The sequence below is a fragment of the Hyla sarda genome, chromosome 1, assembly GCF_029499605.1.
Source record: "Hyla sarda isolate aHylSar1 chromosome 1, aHylSar1.hap1, whole genome shotgun sequence".
NCBI classification, from domain to species: domain Eukaryota; kingdom Metazoa; phylum Chordata; class Amphibia; order Anura; family Hylidae; genus Hyla; species Hyla sarda.
Window position 1 is genome coordinate 140,574,757 of NC_079189.1, and position 14,055 is coordinate 140,588,811.

General features: G+C 42.8%; 1 protein-coding gene across 1 annotated transcript in view; it reads left to right on the forward strand.

The window, feature by feature from the left end:
* Positions 1–14,055, forward strand: part of DCHS2 (dachsous cadherin-related 2) — a 333,064-nt gene that overhangs the window by 297,522 nt on the left and 21,487 nt on the right. The window contains exon 16 of the mRNA XM_056562413.1: positions 1,812–1,963. Coding sequence (XP_056418388.1) covers positions 1,812–1,963 — 152 coding nt within the window. The remainder of the gene's footprint in view (positions 1–1,811; positions 1,964–14,055) is intronic.

Genomic DNA, 14,055 nt, shown 5'->3' on the forward strand with positions numbered 1-14,055 from the left:
TTTTATTCGGGACTCCTTTGTGAATAAATTCCGTATTCCGGTGACCCGTCTTGTCAAGCCACTCCACATTTCCGCGGTCAACGGAGCCAGGTTGGACTGTACCATACGTTTCCGCACGGAGCCCCTTCTTATGAGCATCGGATCTCACCACGAGAGGATTGAACTTTTGGTCCTCCCCAATTGCACCTCGGAAATTCTCCTTGGACTTCCCTGGCTTCAACTTCATTCCCCAACCCTGGATTGGTCCACTGGGGAGATCAAGAGTTGGGGGTCCTCTTGTTCCAAGAACTGTCTAAAACCGGTTCCCAGTAACCCTTGCCGTAACTCTGTGGTTCCTCCTGTATCTGGTCCCCCTAAGGTCATTAAGGACTCTGCCTGCCACAGGAAATGCCCCTCCCCCCCTCCCAGTTCCATCAGGCAAGCTTCTGTGTCCCCTCATGGCCCTCGTCCTGGTGTCACACTGCCCCGTGCCAGGTCCCGCCCTCTGCCCTCTCTCCCCATTCCTACTCCTGCGGTTCTGCCTGCCGTTGAGGAATCCCTCCATCCTTTCCCGGTGTCCTCATCCCAGGGGAGGCAGTTACCCGATAAAGAGAAGGGGAGACCTAAGGGGGGGGGTACTGTTACGCCTAGCGCTCCGGGTCCCCGCTCCTCCCCGGAGCGCTCACGGCGTCTCTTTCCCTGCAGCTCCCCGGTCAGTCCCGCTGACCGGGAGCGCTGCTCTCTCATGGCCGTTGGGGATGCGATTCGCACAGCGGGACGCGCCCGCTCGCGAATCGCATCCCAGGTCACTTACCCATTCCCGTCTCCTGCGGTCATGTGCTGGCGCGCGCGGCTCCGCTCTCTAGGGCGCGCGCGCGCCAGCTCCCTGAGACTTAAAGGGCCAGTGCACCAATGATTGGTGCCTGGCCCAATTAGCTTAATTGGTTCCCACCTGTTCCCTGCTTATATCTAGTCTCCTCCCTTGCACTCCCTTGCCGGATCTTGTTGCCTTAGTGCCAGTGAAAGCGTTCTTTGTGTGTTTATACCCTGTGTACCAGTACCTTTGCTATCTCCCTTGACTACGTACCTTGCCGCCTGCCCCCGACCTTCTGCTACGTCCGACCTTGCTACTGCCTACTCCCTTGTACCTCGCCTATCTTCAGCAGTCAGAGAGGTGAGCCGTTGCTAGTGGATACGACCTGGTCACTACCGCCGCAGCAAGACCATCCCGCTTTGCGGCGGGCTCTGGTGAAAACCTGTAGTGGCTTAGAACCGGTCCACTAGCGCGGTCCTCGCCATCCCTCTCTGACACAGAGGATCCACTACCTGCCAGCCGGCATCGTGACAGTGCTCACTACGTGAAACACGTCAGAAGAGTTTTATCTCCTGTTTGTATCCTGTGTGAATGCGTTCAATAAAGACAAGGCTTTTTGGATCACAAGGGAAAAGTGCTGGATTTCTTTCCCTGTTGAATCCTGTGTTTAGCCGACTGCGATTTCGGCAGCTTCCGTGCATACACGTATGATTGAACACTGAAAATTCTTACCCATATTAATGTGTCTAAGTTGGTTTTGGACCTCCCTGAGGAAGTTCTAAAATTATTGCAGATTTAGATGTACGTAAAAAGTGCCCTAATGGCAACGAAGCAGTGAGGTTACAACCCTAATCTTAAAAGGTGACAGACTCTTTAAAGTAGATGTGCAAATAGAGGCAGGTTAATATACCATTACACCCAGAAAATGGACCTGTAATCCTTGCAGCAGTTCAAAATAAGGCATAATGCTTCTCACCTCTGTGCAGTGTAAAACCGAATTTCTCACTTTCTTTTATAGGTTTTTGCAAGTGATGCTGACAGTGGACCAAATGGACAGATAGATTACACTATTGTGGATGGCAATGAAAATAAAGCCTTCATGATTGACTCAAGACAAGGTGTTCTCTCCACAAACGCTATCCTGGATCGGGAGATAAAATCTTCATACAGGTTTGTTACTACTCAGAGTGTATAGCTATTGTACGTATGGTAATTCATTACACCTAGAACATGGACATAGGTTGCTTTCTCCCTTGAGGTTATTCCTTTTAGGCAGTGACAGAGGATACTACAAATGCAAACAGCAGAGACAGCATTTGATGCTGCATAAAGAATTAATGGTGTTTTCAGTCTCCTTAATACTTTTTGGTTGCAAACCAGTTCATAATTACAAACACTTTTATCTGTAGTGGTGTTATCAGGTACTGCAACATTGTCCCATTAACTTGAATGGGGCAACATTGCAGGAACACCAAGGTCCCCATCCTCAAAGTGTTCTCAGACTCAGTCAGTACCTTTGGCTGGGTGAAATATGCTCACACAGTAAGCGGAGGAATAGCTGGAGACTGGGCTAGTACCACAAAACTAATAGGACAGATATTTCAACTAACAGGACAAATGGACCTCCACCCTTTATGTGATAACTGCCCAGAACTTGTCAACTTGTAGAGCTCGAAGGGTCCCTTTACATAAACATAATTGTCTCTGGATGTTGCAAGTGTTCTCACTGTACTGTTCCCACTGTACTTTCCAAATGTGTTCCAAATATTTGATTTGATCTCGATCAGTGTTCTAGTCTGAAGAGTTAGCATAATATATGGTGTATTCTGCACAGCTGTTAAGAATACAATTTACTGTAGATACTGAATTATGCCAAGTTGTACCTGACATTGTAAGGCCACACCTTGTTTTCCAAACACAAACTAAAAATAACCACAGAGAAGGAATGGTCTAGCGGAGAGAGAGGTTTCTTAAAATGTATATTTTATTTTGATTATTAAAACCTTGATCCACACAACATGGATCTGACATGTTTCAGCCAGCAGTGGTCTTAGTCATAAGCTCTATGTGAACTATGATTAAGGCCGAAACATGTCAGATCTATCTGTGTTGTGAGGACCCAGGTTTTAATGATCAAAATCAAAGATAAGTTTTAAGGAACCTCTCTTCGTGGGAACATTCTTTCTTCGTGGTTAATGCATTGCTGACTGAGCTCCCAGTCATGCAGGAAAGAATCTTCACAAGAGGTGAGAGCTGGTTTGTACTGTACATCTTGTACATTCTATTTGCACAAACTAACATTTTTGTATGTATTTTGGAAGAGATTTGCTTAGATTTTTTGGTTTAATGCAATGGCGCTGACATATGATCAGTACTGTCTTTACATATAATACGCTCCTAGTAATATAAAAATGGAATATGTGTTTGCGCTCTCATCCTGATCCCACTGCATGCTTAGCCAGATAAATGTGTATAGTCCCTCTCCCTATTGCGAGAAGCTGAACCCTTTCAGTTCCAAGGCTCTACTTCTTACATTCTTTTCACATGTTTGGAGACGAAACAACGTTTGACAGAGTGTTTTAAAATTAAGTATGAGTGCTGTTTAAGATTAAATTGTGTAAAAACAACCAGGAAAGCTAACAAATTCTAAAATAATACCTGTATTCCAGCAAGGGAAAACACAGACGGCCATCGTACAGGGAAATGAACACTTTACAAGATGTGGAACAGTCCATTAGTCGTACTTTTACGTATTTATCTAACATTTGTTATGCTTTGAAATATGTTTTAAATCCGGAGGTGGTATTTTAGAAATAACAAGTCATTAATTACTGTGCTGAGAAAACACTTTTAGAGCGGATTGGATTCTTCTCACTGGCTGCTCTCCACATTCACACCACCAAAGAACAATAATTCATATCCACAGTCTAACAACAAAACTATGTTACCGGCTAAAAGAATGACTTACTGTCCCTACTCTTGCTGTTAAGATGAAATTATTTTATACCAGCAGTTTCCAGTGTATTTAGTTTTTTTTCCTCTTGAACTGATTCCATGAACCATCAGTTATCTTCTCTCAAACTCAAAGGGGTTTTCCTTAAATATATAAATATGTTTCATCTAAGAGACATATTTATATATACAAACGTATAGATATATGCTATGCTCTGCAGCTCGGGGAAAAGCTATGTCACTAACTGTAGGCGGGTGCCCCGCTACCGGAGGCTACGAAGGAGCGGAGGAAGGTGAGTTAATGCTCATTAAATGACCAAAGAGAAATAATTTTGCATAAAAATAATAATTTGGCAACTTATATTGCCTGTCTTCTGAAAAGGCTGCAGGTTGTCTGGCTCTTACAGAGGTTCAGTTCACCCTGGAAAAGATGGATTATACACTACACTGAGGCACTGCAGGAAACAGAGGCGGGAGAGAACCTTCCCCCCTCCCCTCAGCAAATGGGTCCAATTTTCTTGTTGCTAAGACCAAAAAGATTTGGATACTGGGGTTCGTTTGCAAAATTAAAGAAACAGAGACCCCTTAGTGGCTGTTTAAAAAAAAAAAAAATTCACATTTTTAGCAATCAAATTGCTTAGTGTTAAAGGAGGTATTAAATGAAAAAAAGTAGTTTCTAACAACAGTAACGCTTTAACTTGAATCAAAACCCACTGTCACTCTAATCTAATTGATCTTGAAGTTGAGGTATGGAGGATGCGATTGTACATTTGTGGAGTGTTCATGGTCGTATATTATATTCTTGTAAAAAAAAAAATAGTATCTCTATGGGCCCCAAAATGATATTAAGGGGCAAATATTTATAAAAAAAAAAATAAAGAAATATGGGGGGAAATTTATGAAATCATTTAGTAGTTTATTTTTTGCTTAAAATTTTCACAGAAAAGTCACATGTGCGACTACTCTATTTTTTGTGCAATTTTTTGATTGTGCAGTGCCCTAAGCAAAAAAAAAAGAAAAGAAATTTGCTTACCAAAGCAAAAAGTGATTTTGGACTTGCAGTGGTCAGAGATTTATCAAGTGCAAAAGTCGCAAAAAAGTTGCATCGCATGAAAAAACCTTCTAAATTTACTCCAGCTCAGACATGGAGCAGAAAAAGCCACTAACAAAGCAAAAAAAATAAAACATTTGCTTACGTGAAAGAGATTTATCAACAGGCTGAAACCAGTTGATAAATTAGTCGCACATAAGCAAAAAAATTGTAAGAAAAAAAGAACTAAAAAAAGGAATACGTAAGCAAACATTGATAAATGTCCCTCATGGTGTGTTATTTTATTTGGTCAGTTTTCCCAGCAGGCTTTTATTGTACTATTTGTAGGCATTTCTAAAGTAGCAAATGAGTATATATTTAGCAACATTTCAAGTCTCTGAGAGTATGATCCATTTTACAGAACAAATATATAAATTTACAGATTTTCACAAACTTCCACACATTTTCTCAATTTTGGCAGATAGAAAATGGTTAACTGGGGTGCTTGATTCTTTTACAGCTGTACCTTTGACTAAGAATCCGCACTGTGAAGGCAATTTGTATCATCATGATTAACATTTTATTCAAAATAATACTCTTTTTGTGTATAATAGACTGTTAACCATGTAAAGGCAAAAGAGAATTCAAATACACCATTTGTATATATCGGTTAAATGGGCACTGCCATTAAACATGATTTTTAATATTTGATTCCTTATGTCAAATAAATAACTTTTGTAATGGGCTTCTACTAAAAAAAAAAAAAAAAAAAAAAAGGTTTTATGTTAGTTTTTCTGCTGTAAACTTCTGGACACCAGGGGTCTGCTTGTAATGGCAGGAGACCAAATACAGGAAAAGTTCTCTGCTCTGAGCTTGAGTTACAGCTGCAAAGAGCCTCACTGATGGCTTCACAGACTGAAAACTGAACAGAACCTCACTGAAAGATACACAGACTGAAAGCTGCTGCACAGAGCTTGAGGTCTGCTATTCATCACAGCACTGGGGCGGAAGTGGTCCCCCAGCAGGCTTCAGCGATGTTATGCCTGCTGGGAAATGCCCACTTTCTCCTGCTGGGAGATTGCACTATGTGAGCAATAAAGTACAATACAGAGCTTTTTAAAGTTTTTAAAACATTTTAAAGCTTTTAATTTTTTTTTTGAAGGGTAGGAGGGTTGTGTGAAGTAATTAGGAAACATAGCCTGAGTTAGTTTAGAAAAGTTTATTTGGTGACAGGTAATCTGTAATGGTGCTTCTTTAGGATAAAGGAAGGATAAATGGTTTTTCTTTGGCTTACATATACTAGTCAATAAAAGGAGTCTGTCGTAACCAACACTTCTCCAGTGTGAAGATCCAGCTAAAAATCCCCCCATATCTGTTTCCTGGATGGTTACATGCATGAAGTTGAATGCCCAGATTTTAAACAGACAGAATTTTGCAACATTACCATCGACAGTCTGTCATATTGCAGAGCTATCTTTGGATGTAATAATCCATGTACTTTAATCCTCACTATTTCGATTTCTTCTAAGACTTTAGAATCAAATTCAGGAATTAATTTCAGGGTGGACTATAAGGGAGAACAATAACGTGTGCTGGCAAAAGCTATTTCAATGTAATGCCCAGTGGTGGGTAAACTGAATGTATAGAGACTGACCTCTTACCCCCGGCTGTGTGAAGCTGTCAGGTATTTACATTGCTTCACAGAAAAGTTCGAACCCTCTTAAAAGACTTTCTTTTTTTGACAAAACAGTCTATAAAACATAACAAAGGAACGAAAAATGTATCCATATGATCTAAATCAATGCAATTGCTGTATATGGAATATTTTTTATATGTGAACCATGATGATACAAATTACCTTTACAGTGGATACTTTTGGTCTATGGTAACAATTCTCAAAGAAACAGGTATTGTCATTATTATTAGGCCCAGCAGGTTAGATAGCCCAGCATCAGTGTCACATGGCCAATGGATGCTGATCAGAACTCTTGAAAAATGTGGACCATTCAGTTGAGGACCCTCTATTTTGAAAGCCTTGGAAGTTAGTGTTACCTAGTGAATAGTGAGCAACCACTGCTTCAATACTAGACTTAGCCTGTAGACATATGTGGTGCTGTTTCTGAATGAAAAAAAATCAGATGTTAATCTTGAACAACCACTTTAAAGGAAAACTGTCAGCCTGTTCACCCACATTAAACACTGAACAGGACTCCAACAAGGGGTCACTTACTTAAATAGGTCCAGTAGGTCCTGAGATATGTCCCCCAAAAGATCCTCTGCTAAATTCAATGAATTGTGCACAGGGGATGGGGCTCCGCCCCTCAATTTACATATTCATTGTCTGTGACTGCACTTCATTAGCATGTGGAGTCACAGACAATGAATATGTAAATTGAGTGGGTGGATCCCTGCCCCTTGTGCGCAATTCACTGATCTTCTTGGGGACATATCTTAGGACTTACTGGACATATTTAAGTAAGTGACCACTTGTTGGACTCCCGTTCACCCATACTATAATCCAGTGTATTGGGTTTAGTGTGGATGAACAGGCTGCCAGTTTTCCTTTAAGTCCCATGCACAATGTAATAATACAATTTACTTTTGATTTCCTCAATGTACCATGAAGCTACTGCAAACATTATTACATTTTTATATCAATGTAGGTTAACCTATGGTACAAGTATAAAATATTTGACCTATTTTATATATATATAAATATATATATATATATATATAAATATATATATATATATATATATATATATATATATACTAGTTCAGGGGTAGGCAACCTTTTGGTAGTGCTGTGCCCAAATGGGTGGGGTTTGTGGGTTGTGGCTTATCACAGGGTGAGTGTTATACAGAATTGTCCCTATATATTGTTTTTGCTTTAAGGACCTTACAGTGAGAACAACCATTTTAACTCAGACTTGTATAATACAGACCCCAGAATAAGTCCTCACCTCATACAGACCCCAGAATCACCACCCACCACATACAGACCCCAGAATCAGTCCCTACCATAATACAGATCCCAGAATCACCACCCACCATAATACAGACCCCAGAATCAGTCCCTACCATAATACAGATCCCAGAATCAGTCCCTACCATAATACAGACCCAAGAATCACCACCCACCATAATAAAGATCCCAGAATCACCACCCACCATAATACAGATCCCAGAATCCGTCTCCACCATAATACAGACCCCAGAATCACCACACACCATAATACAGACCCCAGATTCAACAACCCCATAATACAGACCCCAGAATCACCACCGACCATGATACAGACCCCCGTATCACCACCCACCACAATACAGACCCCAGAATCAGGCCCCACCACAAAACAGACCCCAGAATCAGTCCCCACCACAATACAGACCCCAGAATCAGTCCCCACCATAATACAGACCCCCGAATCAGTCCCCATTATAATACCGACTTCAGAATCAGTCCCCCCCCATAATACAGACCTCAGAATCAGACACCTCCATAGTACAGACCCCAGAATCAGACTCCACCATAATACAGACCCCAGAATCAGTCCCCACCATAATACAGACCCCAGAATCACCACCCACCATAATACAGACCTGAGAATCAGTCCCCATCATAATACAGACCCCATAAAACTAGCTAAGTCTGTGAAAAAAGGGGATAAGACATTCTTCAGATATATAAATGAAAAAAGGAAATCAAAACAAGGAATAACTAAATTAAAAACAAAGGAAGGAAGATATGTAGAAGAGAATAAGGGGCTAGCCGACTCCCTTAATGAATACTTCTGTTCAGTTTTTACAGAAGAAAAAGAAGGAAAAGGACCTACATTAGAGAGAAAAACTAAGGAATCATTTGATGCATGTGTCTTTACAGAGGAAAAGGTTCTACGTTTGCTTTCTAAAGTAAAGACAAATAAATCACAGGGGCCTGATGGGATACACCCAAAATTATTAAAAGAGTTTAGTGGTGAGCTAGCAAAACCTTTTAGCAGATTTATTTAACCAATCAATGGTAACAGAAGCCGTCCCGGAAGATTGGAAATTAGCAATTGTTGTGCCCATTCACAAGAAAGGTAGTAAGGAGGAATCAAGCAACTATAGGCCAGTAAGTCTGACATCAATAGTGGGGAAATTAATGGAAACCCTACTAAAGTATAGGATTGTGGAACATCTAAAATCCCATGGATTGCAAGATGAAAAACAACATGGGTTTACTTCAGGGAGATCATGTCAAACAAATCTTATTGATTTTTTTGACTGGGTGACTAAAATAATAGATGGCGGAGGGGCAGTAGACATCGCATATCTAGATTTTAGTAAGGCTTTTGACACTGTCCCACATAGAAGACTTATCAATAAACTACAGTCATTGAGCTTGGACTCAAATATTGTTGAGTGGATAAGGCAGTGGCTGAGTAACAGACAACAGAGGATTGTAGTCAATGGGGAATATTCAGAGCAAGGTCTTGTCACCAGTGGGATACCTCAGGGATCTGTACTGGGACCAATATTGTTTAATATCTTCATTAGTGATATTAAAGAAGGTCTTGATTGGAAAGTATGTCTTTTTGCTGATGACACACAGATATGTAACAGGGTTAATGTTCCTGGAGGGATCCGCCAAATGGAAAAGGATTAAGGCAAACTAGAAGAATGGTCAGAACTCTGGCAACTGAAATTTAATGTGGATAAGTGCAAGATAATGCACCTGGGGCGTAAAAAACCTCAGGTAGAATATAGATTATTTGACACAGCCCTGACCTCAGTATCTGAGGAGAGGGATTTAGGAGTAATTATTTCAGAAGACTTAAAGGTAGGAAGACAATGTAATAGAGCAGCAGGAAATGCTAGCAGAATGCTTGGATGTATAGGGAGAGGTATAAGCAGTAGAAAGAGAGAAGTGCCCATGCCGCTGTACAGAACACTGGTGAGACCTGAATTGGAGTATTGTGCGCAGTACTGGAGGCCGTATCTCCAGAAGGATATAGATACTCTAGAGAGAGTTCAAAGAAGAGCTGCTAAACTAGTACATGGATTGCAGGATAAAACTTACCAGGAAAGGTTAAAGGACCTTAACATGTATAGCTTGGAAGAAAGAAGCGACAGAGGGGATATGATAGAGAATTTTAAATACATAAAGGGAATCAAAATGGTAAAGGAGGAGAGCATATTTAAAAGAAGAAAAACTACCACAAGAGGACATAGTTTTAAATTAGAGGGGCTTAAAAGGTATAAAAGTAATATCAGGAAGTATTACTTTACTGAGAGAGTAGTGGATGCATGGAATAGCCTTCCTGCAGAAGTGGTCGCTGCAAATACAGTGAAGGAGTTTAAACATGTATGGGATAAGCATACTTCATATAAGCATCCTTCATATAAGCATCCTTCATATAAGATAGGGCCCGGGACTATTGATAGGATTCAGATTATTGGGCAGACTAGATGGGCCAAATGGTTCTTATCTGCCGACACATTCTATGTTTCTATAATCAGACCCCATCATCATGCAGACCCCAGAATCAGTCGCCACAATAATACAGACCCCATAATCACCATCCACCATAATACAGACCCCAGAATCAGTCCCCAGCATAATACAGACCCCAGAATCAGACCTCACCATAATACAGACCCCAGAATCACCATCCACCATAATACAGACCCCAGAATCAGTCCCCACCATAATACAGACCCCAGAATCACCATCCACCATAATAAAGACCCCAGAATCAGTCCCCAACATAATACAGAACCCAGAATCAGACCCCACCGTAAAACAGACCCTAGAATAACCACTCACCATAATACAGATGCCAGAATCAGTCCCCACCATAATACGGACCCCAGAATCAGACCCCTCCAAAATACAGAACCCAGAATCAGACTGCACCATAATACAGACCCCAGAATCAGTCCTCACCATAATACAGACCCCAGAATCAGACCCCACCATAATACGGACCCTAGAATCACCACCCACCATATTACAGACCCCAGAATCAGTCCCTATCATAATACAGATCACAGAATCGGTACCCACCATAATACAGACCCCAGAATCACCACCCACCATAATACAGACCCGAGAATCACCACCCACCATAATACAGACCCCCAGAATCCCCACCCACCATTAATACAGACCCCAGAATCATACCCCACCACAATACAGACCCCATAATCAGTCCCCACCACAATATAGACCCCATAATCAGTCCCCACCATAATACAGACTTCAGAATCAGACCCCTCCATAATACAGACCCCAGAATCAGACTCCACCATAATGCAGACCCCAGAATCAGTCCTCACCATAATACAGACCCCAGAATCAGACCCCACCATAATAAAGACCCCAGAATCAGACACCATCATAATACAGACCCCAGAATCAGTCCCCACCATAATGCAGACCCCAGAATCAGTCGCAACCACAATACAGACCCGAGAATCAGTCCCCACCATAATACAGACCCCAGAATCACCATCCACCATAATGCAGACCCAGAATCAGTCCCCACCATAATGCAGACCCCCAGAATCAGACCCCACCATAATACAGACCCCAGAATCACCACCCACCATAATACAGACCCCAGAATCAGTCACTACCATAAATACAAATCCCAGAATCAGTCCCCACCATAATACAGACCCCAAAATGACCACCCACCATAATACAGACCCCAGAATCACCACCAACCATAATGTACACCCCAGAATCACCACCCACCATAATACAGACCCCCAGAATAACCAACCCACCACAATACAGACCCCAGAATCAGACCCCACCACAATACAGACCCCAGAATCACCACCCACCATATACAGACCCCAGAATCAGACCCCACCACAATACAGACCCTAGAATCAGTCCCCACCACAATACCGACACCAGAATCAGTCCCCACCATAATAAAGACTTCAGAATCAGTCCCCACCATAATACAGACCTCAGAATCAGACCTCTCTATAATACAGACCGCAGAATCATACTCCACCATAATACAGACCCCCAGAATCAGTCCTCACCATAATACAGACTCAAGAATCAGACCCCACCATAATACAGACCCCAGAATCACCACCCACCATAATACGGACCCCAGAATGAGACCCCATCATAATACAGACCCCAGATTCAGTCCCCACCATAATACAGACCCCAGAATCAGTCCCCACCATAATACAGAACCCAGAATCACCATCCACCATAATACAGACCCTAGAATAACCACCCACTATAATACAGACCCCAGAATCAGTCCCACCATAATAAAGACCTCAGAATCAGTCCCCACCATAATACAGACCCCGGAATCACCACCCACCATAATACAGACTCCAGAATCAGACCCCACCATAATGCAGACCCCAGAATAAGGCCTCTCCATAATACAGATTTTAGAATCAGTCCGCACCATAATACAGACCCCAGAATCACCATCCACCGTAATACAGACCCCAGAATCAGACCCCACCACAATACAGACCCCAGAATCACCACCCACCATAATGCAGACCCCACCATAATACACACCTCATAATCAGTTCCCACTATAATACAGACCCCAGAATTAGTCCCCACCATAATACAGACCCCAGAATCACCACCCACCACAATACAGGCCCTTATGATAATACAGACCTCATAATCAGTCCCCACTATAATACAGACCCCAGAATCACCATCCACCATAATACAGACCCCAGAATCACCAAACACCATAATACAGACCCCACCATAATACAGACCCCAGAATCAGACCCCACCATAATACTGACCCCAGAATCAGACCCCACCACAATACATACCCCCCTCTTACATTATACAGCCCCCCCCCTTACATAATAGAGACCCCAGGGTCAGACCCCAGTCATGTTGTGCAATAATATACATACAGTTACATTAACTGACTCCCAATTCGCGTCTTTTACGGACGGCGTCGTCCTCTTTCCTTCTGTTCTCCTTCTGGCTCAAACCACCATGACGACTTCTTCCAGCAAAAACCCATCACTGCAGAATCTGCAAGACAAACATCTTAGTCTCTGCTTTTTTCCAGTGCACTCCCTCAAAGGGCAAAATTCAGTGGAGTTTATTTCATTCCAAACAGCGTTATAGAGCAAGCAACGTTTCAGCGACCTGTCTTTGTCAAGCATGAGAGGCGACAGAATGTAGCCTGCTCTGTAACACTGTTTGAAATGGAGTAAACTGCACTTAATTCTGCACTTTTTACTTTGGTGGGCTATGATTTTCCTGGGATATAAGTAGGTAGGTAGCTGTGTAGGTAGGTAAGTAGATATAGAGGTAAGTTACTAGGTGGGTAGCAAGGTAGGTAAATGGGTAGCTATGTATGTAGGTAGGTACCTGGGTAGGTAGCAAGTAGGTAGTTAGGTAATTATATTGCTATGTAGGTAAGTAGCTATGTAGGTAGGTAGCTATGTAGGTAGGTAGCCAGGTGGCTAAGTAGGTGGGTATGTAGCCAGGAAATTTAGAAAGGTAGGTAGCCAGGCAGGTAATTGTGTAGGTAGCCAGGTAGGGAAGTAGCCAGTGCTCCTTCACATCCAAATCATCATCCCCCTCCCTTTCACCTGCATCCCCCTCCCCGTCACCCCTCTCCTTCACCTGCACCCCCCTTCCCCCATCACTTTCACCCCTTCCCCCCTTTCACTTGCACCCCACATCACTTGCAACCCTATCATCACTTGCACCCTCCCTTCCCCCATTATCAGTTGCACCCTCCCTCTTCCCCCCATTACCACTTGCACCCCTATCATCACTTGCACCTTCCCATCATCACTTGCACCCCCCTTCCCTCATCATCACTTGCACCGCTCCATCATCAATTGCACCCCACCCCCATAATTGTGTAGGTAGCCCTACCCCGTCACCTGCATCCCCCCTCCCCGTCACCCCTTACCTTGCACCTCCTTCCCCCATCACTTGCACTCCCACATCATCACTTGCAACCCCACATCATAACTTGCATCCTACATCATCACTTGCACCCCCACCCATCATCACTTGCACCCCCACCCATCATCACTTGCACCTCTCATCATCACTTGCACCCCCATTATCACTTGCACCCCCTATCATCACTTGCATCCCCACCCATCATCACTTGCACCTCTCATCATCACTTGTAACCCCCCATTATCACTTGCACCCCCATCATCACTTGCACCCCCCCTATCATCACTTGCACCCCCATCATCACTTGCCCCCCCCCTCCATCATCACCTGTACCCCCACATTATCACTTGC